Source organism: Salvelinus sp. IW2-2015, linkage group LG31 (genome assembly GCF_002910315.2).
Source record: "Salvelinus sp. IW2-2015 linkage group LG31, ASM291031v2, whole genome shotgun sequence".
In the NCBI taxonomy this organism is placed as follows: Eukaryota; Metazoa; Chordata; class Actinopteri; order Salmoniformes; family Salmonidae; genus Salvelinus; species Salvelinus sp. IW2-2015.
The window spans coordinates 26277891-26292024 of NC_036870.1; the positions used below are offsets into that span (position 1 = coordinate 26277891).

At 40.1% G+C, this 14134-nt stretch overlaps 1 protein-coding gene across 1 annotated transcript in view; it reads left to right on the forward strand.

The window, feature by feature from the left end:
- The window catches only part of calcr (calcitonin receptor), a 109717-nt gene that overhangs the window by 36607 nt on the left and 58976 nt on the right, over window positions 1-14134 (forward strand). Inside the window, 3 exon segments of the mRNA XM_070436263.1 lie at window positions 2144-2209; window positions 7369-7528; window positions 8043-8150. Coding sequence (XP_070292364.1) covers window positions 2165-2209; window positions 7369-7528; window positions 8043-8150 — 313 coding nt within the window. The 5' untranslated portion in view covers window positions 2144-2164.

Here is a 14134-nt window from a genome sequence, read left to right on the forward strand (position 1 = left end):
GTAAAGTTTGGTGGGGGAGGAATAATGGTCTGGGCCTGTTTTTCATGGTTTGGGCTAGACCCCATAGTTCCAGTGAAGGAAAATCTTAACGCTACATCATACAATTACATTCTAGACGATTCTGTGCTTCCAACTTTGTGGCAGCAGTTTGGGGAAGGCCCTTACCTGTTTCAGCATGAAAATGCCCCTGTGCACAAAGCGAAGTCCATACAGAAATTGTTTGTCGAGATCGGTTTGGAAGCCAGGCCTAATCGTCCAACATCAGTGCCAGACCTCACTAATGCTCTGGTGGCTGAATGGAAGCAAGTCCCTGCAGCAATATTCCAACATCTAGTGGAATTCCTTCCTAGAAGAGTGAAATCTGGTATAGCAGCAAAGGGGGGACCAACTTCATATTAATGCGCACGAATTTGGAATGAGATGTTTGACGAGCAGGTGTCCACATACTTTTGGTCATGTAGTGTACCTCATGAGTATCACTCTGTTCCCACTATTGGTGTTTTGACTTTGATTATAACTGTAAGGCTTATAAGCAGCATCAGAGGTGTTCTTGTATTGTATTTATAACTCATAACAGTATGTCATTAACACTGTGTTTTTGGAACAAAGACCCGACACGATAGCCTGAGGGACACTGCCTCACAGTAGTAAGACAGGATCAAGGTAAAAATATAAAACTGGCACTTACATTACAATCTCCAATCCTCAGCCTTCTCTCCTTCTTTCCTTCCCATGGCTGGGTACCACACAAATACACATTGGTATTTTTCTACAATATCCCCCATTCCCCATTTCTCTCTGAGCACCATTTCACAGGCGGGTGGGTAAGCCATGCCAGCAATGGGTAAGAGTCTTGTTCTCTGTGTGGCACAGCCCACAGCTATCTGGAAGGGTTAGGAGCTGGAGCTGGCATGCATAAATGAACAGGGGGTTTTACTGGCTGTGCACGGCTGGAGTTCAATGAAGTTCCACCTAGACACTGATCTGTGGTCAGGTTTACTGTTTCCCATCCTACTGGTTAAGGTTAGGATTCGGGGAGGTTATGCTGATCCTAGATCTACTGAAAGCTGTTCAGAGGACCATGACAGTTGTCTCTTGTCTTTGTTTTACTATTAGTTTTACTATAAGCCTGTTCTGAGGATGTTGTCAGGCTGTACGGTACAGAATGTGCTTGAATGGATATACTTCCCTTTCCTACACGGCTCCTTAGGCACCAGAGCAAGCCACTGCTTTTGATGGCACATCAATAATGTTCATAAAGGGTTTATAGTTTTTCAAGTAACACATTAAAATAATKAAGTGCTTAATCAAAGAAACGTTATACCTCTCTAGACCGTTATCCTACCTAGACTGAACTCACACTCCCCCAGCCCCAGTCCAACCTCCAAAGTCAGTCACAATGACATGCTCACTGATGCATGTCTGTCAGCTGAGTATGGAACCTGCTCTGGAGCCGCAGTGAGGTGTGAAAATCTAACAGCTGCACACTGATTGGCGTAACACAGCAGATAATGGGCTTACAATGGGGATCTGCAGGTCCAAAGTAGAGACCTGAGGGGAATTCTAATCTACCTTTCATGAGCTAGATTAGCACAGTGGCGCAGCGGTCTAAGACACTGCAGTCCCTGGTTCAAATCCAGGCTGCAACACATCTGACTGTGATTGGGAGTCTCATAGGGTGGTGCACAGTTGTCCTGGTTTGGCCTGGGRTAGGCTGTCATTGTAAGCAAGAATTTGCTCTTAACTGACTTGCCAAGTTAAATAAAGGTAAAAATATAGAAAGAAATAAACAATTAAAATAGAATAAATATTACTCCCAGGCATGACAGTCCAGCCACTCAACTTGAGAAAGAAGCACCTCTGCAGTATGCTGTTGACAGTATAATGATTCTCTCTCTCCCTCCCTCCACATGAATGCACACTGCAACCCGGCACAGGAAAACTTATGGGAACCACTGTTGCAGTATATTTGCATTCAGGCATAATGAATGTTGTTCTGCAGTCCAAACTCAAGGCTGCCTTATCGTATTTCAAAACAACCACCCGGTTCTGTTTGTATGTGCACCCAATTTTCTGTTAGAAAAACACATTTTGAGTTGACATAATTTTTAACTACRGTATGTTCTCTTCTCTGTCTCCACAGACTTGACTGGGACCAGACAGTATGAGGTTAAAAAGCTCCTACTGGCTTCTGATATGTTTCTTGGTGGTGAGTCCATCTTCAGCTTCTCATTAACACAAAYAATTGTTGGTAGATTACTTTTGTGCAGTGTTCATTACTGTAATGCAGTTTATATATTACTGTAATTTTTTTAACAAATTGTACATGATTCGTGCGGTAAATGTCCAAGATAAACTGCAATACGTTTTACTCGGCTGGTTTTTAACGAATAGAGAAAATCAGATAGATTGACTTGATGTAGTTCACTAATCCGTTAATCACTAAATTGGTTCAGTTTGGCAACTAGGAGCATCCCACTAGGCACATTACAGAATTTCAACGTGGAAATGTGGGTAATATTTGGTTGAGACGTTGATTGTTGAGACATTGATCATTGAGATTTCAACCTTTATTCACCCACTCAAAGAAACAGCCAGAAATGTGTTGAATTCTCAGTCTTTCAACCATCAAAAAGCACAACCAAATTCCAATGAAAAAAATAATGTCAGATWTTTGGTTTAGTTGTCATCTAAATGTGTTATCACTGTGCTTTCAAATTTAAAAGCACAACAGAGTTCAAATGAGAATACAATATCAGATATTTTGTATTTATACAAAACCACAAGGCTACCTGCTAGGGCGGCAGGTAGCCTAGTGGTTAGAGCGTTGGACTAGTAACCGAAAGGTTGCAAGATTGAATCCCCGAGCTGACAAGGTAAAATCTGTTGTTCTACCCCTGAGCAAGGCAGTTAACCCACTGTTCCCTGGTAGGCCGTCATTGAAAATAAGATTTTGTTCTTAACTGACTTGCCTAGTTAAATAAAGGTAAAATAAATACAACAAATGAATGTGTTATTACTGCGCTTTATTTATTAGCACAACCAAATTAACTGGTGTGCAATCAAGATTAAAATACCGTACATGGTCCAAATAATCAATGCGGTTTGAGATTCTGCGAAGATTATTAAAGCAATTGTGAAGATCTCCACAGACCTGCGACCTTTGCATGCTTCCTGAACACAAACTGGAATCATAGCCAGACTAAGGCAGTGGCACAGATGGAACTATCTCCTTCAAATGTTGATATTTGGTTGTGTTGACAACCAAACACAATTCAATATCCAGTTTGTTACACAAATTAATAATATGTTGGATTCAAAGTTAAAAAAGTTAAAGAATAGGACTACATCAAATCAAACTTTAAATACTCTTCAAATAAAGTTTGATTTAGTCCTATTATTTAACTTAGTGTCACGTTCTGACCTTAGTTCCTTTTTTATGTCTTTAGGTGGGTTGAGGTGGGCATTCTATGTTGTTTTTCTATGTTTTGTTCTGTTGTTATATTTCTATGTGTTTGGCCTAGTATGGTTCTCAATCAGAGGCAGGTGTCAGTCGTTGTCTCTGATTGGGAGCCATATTTAGGTAGCCTGTTYTCTATTGTGYTTKGTGGGTGRTTGTTTCCTGTTTCAGTGTTTGCACCATACGGGACTGTTTCGGTTGTTTGTTCGTGTTTTGTTATTTTTGTTCTGTGTTCATTTTGATTTATTAAAAATCTATTATGGACACTTACCACGCTGCACATTGGTCCGATCCTTGCTACTCCTCCTCAGACGAAGAGGAAATCCGTTACACTTAGATATTTGGCTGAGATGGAGATGTGAATACAACGTATTAATTATAAATTTGTAGATTCAATTTTGAAATCAACCAAATCTTGAAACCCTAGGCCTATATATATTGTTGATTTTTATTTGAACTCTGGGTTGAATTGAAACAATAACTGTTGATGACTTGGCAAATGCTATATAGGCCTAAATGTATCATTCATGATATGACTTATAAAGTATTGTTACATTCAATTTGCTCTGTTAAACCTACCCTTTGGAATGAGTTTGATTGCAACAGTGAATCTATTTAGTTATTAAGTGTAGATCTCTCAAATCATTCTCACGACAGCACATTGGTAGTAGTCAGTGACAAATATCAAAGTAGGGCTTGGTTAAAGGTGCTACACCTACCTACAATCTCTCTGAATTTCTCCCCTATGTGGAAGCTAGGTGAATTGCAACAGCACTAGGCTGCATTCAAAACAAATCACCCCCCTCCCCCTCATTCAATGTCCCCCTAACATGGCGGAAACTCGCACTTGAGCCTTTTACTTTCGGTTTTGGGTCACCATCTGTAAAAAAAAAAATTAAAAAAAAATTGTTATTGGAAATATATTTCACAGCGATTTAGATGGTAGTGCAATGATTCCCTACACTAATTGCCTGTTTTCTCACAAACTTAAATTGAGCAAAGAGTGTAGAATTTTATCAACCAGGAAATTACAGAGCGATTTCTMCATTGGCGCTTGGCGCGATTTCCACTAGTTAATGTAACACAGCCGTAAAGTCAAAACAGCGTTCCCATTTTGACAACCGATTTCGCTCTGGCGGGAGAAATCAATAGGTGAATATCACAGTCAATAACAACACTGGCGGGTGAGTAATATTGTGAAACACCATCATTCCACTATTACTCCAGATATATTATGGACATTTTCAGGAATTTACAATGCAAAAATGGAACAACAAGAAATCCTATGTGTAGCACCTTTAAAACCCTGGATGGGAACCAAAGGATAGCTGTAGACAGATCAACTCTTCAGTAAGAGGTGATACCCGGCCTATTATTTTTCTGGTAGTAGATATAACGTTGAAGATCTGACATTGTTTCAAAAGTTCAAATTCAACATATTTTATGAAAGGTTTGTCTATGTTGGAAATTGGTTACCATGATGTCATAATCCTATTGTTGAAATTTCACACTCAAAACAACAGTTTACGTTTATGACTTTTTGCAAATCCAATCTGTTTTCCCCGCAGATTCGACGTCACAATACGTTGACAAATTACATTGAAACAACGTTGATTCAACCAGTTTGTGCCTAGTGGGATGGATGACCTAAAAGCCTGGAGATCTTTCAGCCATGATGCTAAAGCTCTGATATACTGTTATGAATGGCAGAGGCTGGTTTGTGTGGTGTGTGTGTGTGTGTGTGTGTGTGTGTGGTGTGTGTGTGTGTGTTGTGGTGTGTGTGTGTGTGTGTGTGTGTGTGGTGTTGTGTGTGTGTGGTGTGTGTGTGTGTGTGTGTGTGTGTGGTGTGTGTGTGTGTGTGTGGTGTGTGTGTGTGTGTGTGTGTGTAATTAAATATTCGTGAAGATGCAAAGTGATATGACGGTGATGGTAATTTATTAGAGCGTTCATGTAGTTACAGTTTGTTTATGAACATGTCCAGGTAAGGCATGTAGAAATGCGTTTTCTTTGTCAACAAATTGGATTCTAGATGTTTTGTTTCACATGTTAGACTTTACTTGTATTGGTGAACTTCTTGATTGGTACAGCAACAGGTTGGCTCAACTAGGACCTTTGTACTGATAATAATACCTTTGTACCTTTGGTCTTCTATTCATCTGTATGATCACCTGATGATAAATTGGCTGTCGATAAGTGTTCGAACCATGTAATTATATTCAATTAAATTTGCCTGCCTGGCTGAGTGTAAGAAGGTAAATTCATACGGATCTCTTAGGTTAATCTCTCAGATGTTCATGCACTTGCGTTTGTTTTCTTTGTTTCCAGAAAAGTTCTCAGTAACACGCTATTTCAGTAAAGCTCTATTTCAATAACACTCTTTTTCAGTAAAGCTCTATTTCAGTAACACTCTATTTCAGTAACTCTCTTATTTCAGCAGGATACGTGGAAGAAATGAAAGAGGAATGACCTTTACGGACATGTGAGGTTTACTCACTGTCTGAAAGGGATTTTTTTTATTTTTTTTTTAGCTTTAATGCTGACGTTGGTGGTGGCCTGGTGGTCGTATGTATGACGTCATTTACTTCAATGTTTGGAGTGACATCATATGTACGGCTGCTAAACTGCTACATGGGACATCATCAATATTCCGAAAACTCTCAGACGAAAATCTAAATCTCCCCCCTCCTTCATTTACTTTTAGTGTCTGTAGCTCAGTATGCTTTGAATTGTCAGGTAAGACTGATGTACATTTTCCTGGAAAAGGAAAAGAACGCTCTGAAAGTTAAACGAGAAGAGATGAAAGTAATAAAAAAGAGAAAGGAGAGATGAGGGAGGAGGGCAGGGCGGGTGGGAGCTGTTTGCGAGCAAGTCTTGCTATTGCTATTGTGTTAATATTCATGTAAATTAATTAAAGTGTGCGAGAGAGAGCAAGAAAGAAAGAGAGAGAGAAACACAGAGAGAGAGAGAGAGCAAGAAAGAAAGAGAAAGAGAGAAACACACAGAGAGAGAGAGAGAGAGAGCGAGAGAGAGAGAGAATCGTATTTCCAAAGGCCCAAATGAACATACAGTATACTCAAAAAAGAATCCATTTAACCACAAGCATATGGCTGGATTTCATGATGGCTTAGTAAATTTATATGAAGGAGTAATACCCGTTCATCTACACATCTTCTGCTCACTGATCATAGAGAGAGAGAGAGAAAAAAATGGTGAAAATGAGGGAACGAGAGAGAGAGGACAAGCCCTGGCGCTTTGAGTGGGTTCATTCTTTGTCAAAATATTAGGAGAGATGAGTCACACTCCCAACGACACATTGTTGGACACAGCTGCTATTTGAATCTTGATTTCCTTCTCATCTTTGTGCAGAGAAGYGTTATCTACAGTATATCAGCTTTGGAGACAAGACGAGCTCCMATGGTTTTCAAGCCTCTTTTCCAAACCACACAATAGGAGAACAGACAGGATCAGAGAGAGGCTCTCATTCTATTCATATAAGGGTTCTTGTATGCTAGTCATCTGTAACCACGCCAACGCACATTTCAAGTACAGCATTGTGACACTCACTTGAGAAAAGCACACGATGAGACTATTTGTCTATTGCTTTTAGCATGAATTAGCAATGCATGTGGGAGTATACTGTCAATAAATCACTCTCACAATACCAATACTAAACCATAGCAATAGAATTACTCATTCTAGTTCTGTGTACCAAACCCTTACACATTGCCTGTTGAAAGACAAGCATACCAATAGTCACAACACAATACAACTTGATTAAGCTCAGGGCAATTAGTTTCAGGGCAGCACAGCCTAAGTGCAACCTACACGTACAGTACATCACTAGCCAGCCACTTAGGTGTTCGATAGCTCTATTTTGGTAAGATGAAGTGGTTGTTGTGTCTTTGCAGAGCGGAACTGTTGCCAGGGAGACCAGCTCTGAGCCTGCTAGCCCAGACACATCTCTCAGGCCTGTCCTGACCATAATGGAGGACGAGAGGCAGACCATGACCGAGGGTCAATACAGATGTCTTGAACTGTTCAGCCGAGATCAGCAGCACAACAGAACAGGTAAAGCACAAATCAATCATTTCAAAGTCCAAAAATGAATGTACCAATCCCAGATTACCCTTTTAATCTAATCACACTAGTTACTGGGAGACTGGGATCTGATTACTGGGCTCCTTGAAAAAGCACTAGTGTTGATGCTATGACCTTTGATCTGATTACTGGGCTCCTTGAGAAAGCACTAGTGTTGATTCTATGACCTTGATTGCGTAATGCTTAGTGGATGGATGTGTAATCAGTGCTCCATTGATGCTATAGGTAATGGAGATGTTGTTACCAGGACCCAAGTGCAGTGATATAGGACTGTAAAAGTACCATAGCATATGCTAAATGGAAGGAGCATCTCAGCTATTAGGCGTATGGAAAGTGTGAGAGGCACTGAGCATCTACTAAATGACTCAAATGTAAATAAAAGGTTTCGACATGAATCGTTAACGCATGGTTTAGCAATAGGGAGGTAGCCTAAAGTTGTATAAATATACAGGCATAGACATTAAAGTCATTCTCACTGATGCAGGTGTGTTCTGTAGCCGAATGTGGGATGGCTTGCTGTGTTGGGATGAGACTCCGGTGGCGACCTACGCCACACAGAACTGCCCAGATTACCCTGGCCTGGACATCTCTGGTAAGACTAAACACTGATAAATGATACAATCTCTGCAGAGGGAATTGGCCAGGCCACAGGTGATAGAGTAGATTATAGAGATGATAGGGGTAACTATAGACTAGATTATAGAGATGATAGGGGTRACTAKAGRCTAGATKATAGRGRTGATAGGGGTKACKAGAGGYTAGATTATAGAGATGATAGGGGTAACTATAGACTAGATTATAGAGATTATGGGGTGACTACACGTTAGAGACTAGATTATAGAGATGATAGGGGTGACTAGAGGTTAGATTATAGAGATGATAGTGGTGACAAGAGACAAGATTATAGAGATGTTAGGGGTGACTAGAGACTCAATTATATAGATGATAGGGGTGACTAGAGGTTAGTTTACAGAGATGATAGGGGTTACTAGAAGTTAGATTATAGAGATGTTAGGTGTGACTAGAGACTAGATTACAGAGATGTTAGGGGTGACTAGAGACTAGATTATAGAGATGATGGGGTGACTAGAGACTAGAGTATAGAGATGATAGGGGTTACTAGAAGTTAAATAATAGAGATGATAGGGGTGATCAGAGACTCAATTTTAGAGATGATAGGGGTGACAAGATTACAGAGATGTTAGGGGTTACTAGAGGTTAAATTACATAGATGATAGTGGTGATTAGAGCCTAGATTATAGAGATATAGTGGTGACTAGAGGTTAGATTGTAGAGATGATAGGGGAACTAGAGGTTAGATTATAGAGATGATAGGGGTGACTAGAGACTAGATTATAGAGATGTTACGGGTGACTAGAGACTAGATTATAGAGATGATAGGGGTGACTAGAGACTAGATTATAGAGATGTTACGGGTGACTAGAGGTTAGATTACAGAGATGATAGGGGTTACTAGAGACTAGATTATAGAGATGTTAGGGGTGACTAGAGACTAGATTATAGAGATGTTAGGGGTGACTAGAGACTAGATTATAGAGATGATAGGGGTGACTAGAGACTAGATTATAGAGATTTTAGTGGTGATTAGAGACTAGATTATAGAGATGTTAGGGGTGACTAGGGACTCAATTATAGAGATGATAGGGGTGACTTGATTACAGAGATGTTAGGGGTGACTAGAGTTTAGATTGTTGAGATCATGGGGTGGCTGTAGACTAGATTATAGAGATGCTAGTGGTGACAAGATTACAGAGATATTTGTGGTGATTAGAGACTTGATTATATAGATGATAGGGGTGACTAGAGACTAGATTATAGAGATGATAGGGGTGACTAGAGACTAAATTATATCAAATCAAATCACATTTTATTGGTCACATAAACATGGTTAGCAGATGTTAATGCGACTGTAGAGAAATGCTTGTGCTTCTARTTCCGACAGTGCAGTAATATCTAACAAGAAATCTAACAATTCCCCAACAACTACCAAATACACACAAATCTAAAAGGGGTGAATGAGAATATGTACATATCAGTATATGGATGAGCGATGGCTGAGCGGCATAGACAAGGTGCAATATATTGTATAAAATACAGTATATACATGTGATATGAGTAATGTATGATACAGTTGAAGTCAAAAGTTTACATACACCTYAGCCAAATACATTTAAACTCAGTTTTTCACAATTCCTGACATTTAATATTAGTAAACATTCCCTGTYTTAGGTCAGTTAGGATCACCACTTTATTTTAAGAATGTGAAATGACAGAATAATAGTAGAGAGAATGATTTATTTCAGCTTTTGTTTCTTTCATCACATTCCCAGTGGGTCAGAAATKTACATACACTCACTTAGTATTTGGTAGCATTGCCTTAAATTGTTTAACTTGGGTCAAACATTTCGGCTAACCTTCCACAAGCTTCCCACAATAAGTTGGGTGCATTTTGGCCCATTCCTCCTGACAGAACTGGTGTAACCTAGTCAGGTTTGTAGGCCTCCTTACTCACACACGCTTTTTCAGTTCTGCCCACAAATTTTCTATAGGATTGAGGTCAAGGCTTTGTGATGGCCACTCCAATACCTTGACTTTGTTGTCCTTAAGCCATTTTGCCACAACTTTGGTAGTATGCCTGGGGTCATTGTCCATTTGGAAGAGCCATTTGCGACCAAGCTTTAACATCCTGACTGATGTCTTAAGATGTTGCTTCAATATATCCACATAAGTTTCCTACCTCATGATGCCATCTATTTTGTGAAGTGCACCAGTMCTTCCTGCAGCAAAGCACCCTCACAACATAATGCTGCCACCCCCGTGCTTCACAGTTGGGATGGTGTTCTTYGGCTTGCAAGCCTCCCCCTTGTTCCTCCAAACATAACGATGGTCATGATGGCCAAACAGTTCTATTTTTGTTTCATCAGACCAGAGGACATTTCTCCAAAAAGTACGATATTTGTCCCCATGTGCAGTTGCAAACCGTAGTCTGGCTTTTTTATGGTGGTTTTGGAGCAGTGGCTTCTTCCTTGCTGAGCGGCCTTTCAGGTTATGTCGATATAGGACTCGTTTTACTGTGGATATAGATACTTTTGTACCTKTTTCCTCCAGCATCTTCACAAGGTCCDTTGCTGTTGTTCTGGGATTGATTTGCACTTTTTGCACCAAAGTACRTTCATCTCTWGGAGACAGAACACGTCTCCTTCCTGAGCRGTATGACGGCTGCATGGTCCCATGGTGTTTATACTTGCGTACTATTGTTTGTACAGATGAACCTGGTACCTTCAGGCATTTGGAAATTGCTCCCAAGGATGAACCAGACCTGTGGAGGGCTATAATTTTTTTCTGATGTCTTGGCTGATATCTTTTGATTTTCCCATGATGACAAGCAAAGAGGCACTGAGTTTGAAGGTAGGCCTTAAAATACATCCAGAGCTACACCTCCAATTGACTCAAATTAATTCAATTAGCCTATCAGAAGCTTCTAAAGCAATGACATCATTTTCGGGAATTTTCCAAGCTGTTTAAAGGCACAGTCAACTTAGTGTATGTAAACTTCTGACCCACTGGAATTGTGATACAATGAATTGTAAGTGAAATAATCTGTCTGTTAACAATTGTTGGAACAATTACTTGTTTCATGCACACAGTAGATGTCCTAACTGACTTGCCAAAACTATAGTTTCTTAACAAGAAATTTGTGGAGTGGTTGAAAAATKTGTTTTAATGACTACAACCTAAGTGTATGTAAACTTCTGACTTCAACTATATGTAAACATTATTAGAGTGGCATTTTTTAAAGTGGCATTGCTTAAAGTGACTAGTGATCCATTTATTAAAGTGGCCAGTGATTGGATCTCAATGTAGGCAGCAGCCTCTCTTGAGTTAGTGATTGCTGTTTAGCAGTCTGATGCCCTTGAGATAGAAGCTGTTTTTCAGTCTCTCGGTCCCAGCTTTGATGCACCTGTACGGACCTCACTTTCTGGATGGTAGCAGTGTGAACAGGCAGTGGCTCGGGTGGTTGTTGTCCTTGATTATCTTTTTGGCCTTCCTGTGACATCGGGTGCTGTAGTTGTCATGGAGGGCAGGTAGTTTGCCCCCAGTGATGCGTTGTGCAGACCGCACCACCCTCTGGAGAGCCTTGCGGTTGAGGGCGGTGCAGTTGCCGTACCAGGCTGTGATACAGCCCGACAGGATGCTCTCGATTGTGCATCTGTAAAAGTTTGTCAGGGTTTTGGGTAACAAGCCAAATTTCTTCAGCCTCTTGAGGTTGAAGTGGTGCTGTTGTCTGTGTGGGTGAACCATTTCAGTTTTTCTGTGATGTGTATGCCGAGGAACTTAACTTTCCACCTTTTCCACTGCTGTCCCTTCGATGTGGATAGGGGGGTGCTCCCTCTGCTGTTTCCTGAAGTCCACGACTTCAGAAAATAGATGTTAGGGGTGACTAGAGACTAGATGATAGAGATGTTAGGGGTGATTAGAGACCAGATGATAGAGATGATAGGGGTGATTAGAGACTAGATTATAGAGATGATAGGGGTGATTAGAGCACAGATATAGAGATGATAGGGGTGATTAGAGACTAGATTATTAGAGATGAATCAGGGGTGATTAGAGACTAGATTATAGAGATGATAGGGGTGATTAGAGACTAGATTATAGAGATGATAGGGGTGATTAGAGACTAGATTATAGAGATGTTAGGGGTGATTAGAGACCAGATGATAGAGATGATAGGGGTGATTAGAGACTAGATTATAGAGATGATAGGGGTGATTAGAGACTAGATGATAGAGATGATAGGGGTGACTAGAGGTTAGAATATAGAGATGATAGGTGGGACTAGAGACTAGATTATTGAGATGATAGGGGTGACTAGAGACTAGATTATAGAGATGATAGGGGTATGTCATGGAGCACATGTCTGTGATTTATAGACAATGAAACAAATTATTGGTTGGAGAAAGACTCGTTATTGTATCTCTTCAAGGTATAGCCAAGAATCCTGAAACAAAATAGAATATGTTGGATAGAGTACCGCATTCCGTTTGCCAACAATACTTTGACGAAAGGCGCCAAAGTCGAGTGTTTGTTCTGCACGCCAGTTACTAAAGCAATATAACTTGTTAACTTCTTATGGTTGCAGGGGCAGTATTCAGTAGCTTGGATGAAAGGTGCACAGAGGTGCCCRGAGTAAACGGCCTGCTCCTCAGTCATAGTTGCTAATATATGCATATTATTATTAGTATTGGATAGAAAGCACTCTGAAGTTTCTGAAACTGTTTGAATTATGTATGTGAGTATAACAGAACTCATATAGCAGGCAAAAACCTGAGACAACAAAATCCAAACAGGAAGTGGAAATTCTGAGGCTGGTGGATTTTCAACCAAGCTCCCATTGAAATCCCAGCGAGATATGGATGCGTCTTCACATCCTACGGCTTCCACTAGATGTCAACAGTCTGTAGAACTTTGTCTGATGACTCTACTTTGAAGGGGGGACGGATGAGAGGAGAATTAGTCACCACTGCCATGACCTGACTATGCTTTCACCATGCGCGTTCACATGAGAGTGAGCTCCTGTTTCATCGCTCATCTGAAGTCAATKTAATTCTCCGGTTGGAACGTTATTCAAGATTTATGTTAACAACATTCTAAAGATTGATTCAATACATCGTTTGACATGTTTCTACTGACTGTTATGGAACCTTTGGACATTTCATCACGTTTTAGTGAACGCCCTTTGTGACTTTGGAATTGTTTACCAAACGCGCTAACCAAAGTAGCTAATTGGACATAAATAACGGACATTATCGAACAAATCAAGCATTTATTGTGGACCTGGGATTCCTGGAGTGCATTCTGACGAAGATCATCAAAGGTAAGGGAATATTTATCATGGAATTTCTGGTTTCTGTTGACTCCAACATGGCGACTAATTTGACTATAGTTCTGAGCGCCGTCTTAGATTATTGCATGGTTTGCTTTTTCCGTAAAGTTTTTTTWAAATCTGACACAGCGGTTGCATTAAGGAGAGGTATATCTATAATTCCATGTGAATAACTTGTATTATCATCTACATGTATGATGAGTATTTATGTTGAATAGATGTGGCTATGCACTATCACTGGATGTTTTTGGAACTAGTGAACGTAACACGCCAATGTAAACTCAGATTTTTTTATATAAATATGAACTTTATCAAACAAAACATACATGTATTGTGTAACATGAAGTCCTATGAGTGTCATCTGATGAAGATCATCAAAGGTTAGTGATTAATTATATCTCTATTTGTGCTTTTTGTGACTGCTATCTTTGGCTGGAAAAATGGCTGTGCTTATTCTGTGGCTTGGTGGTGACCTAACATAATCGTTTGTGGTCCTTTCGCTGAAAGCATATTTGAAATCGGACACTTTGGTGGGATTAACAACAAGATTACCTTTAAAATGGTATAAGACACATGTACGTCTGAGGAATTTTAATTATGAGATGTCTGTTGTTTTGAATTTGGCGCCCTGCACTTTCACTGGCTGTTGTCATATCATCCCGTTACCA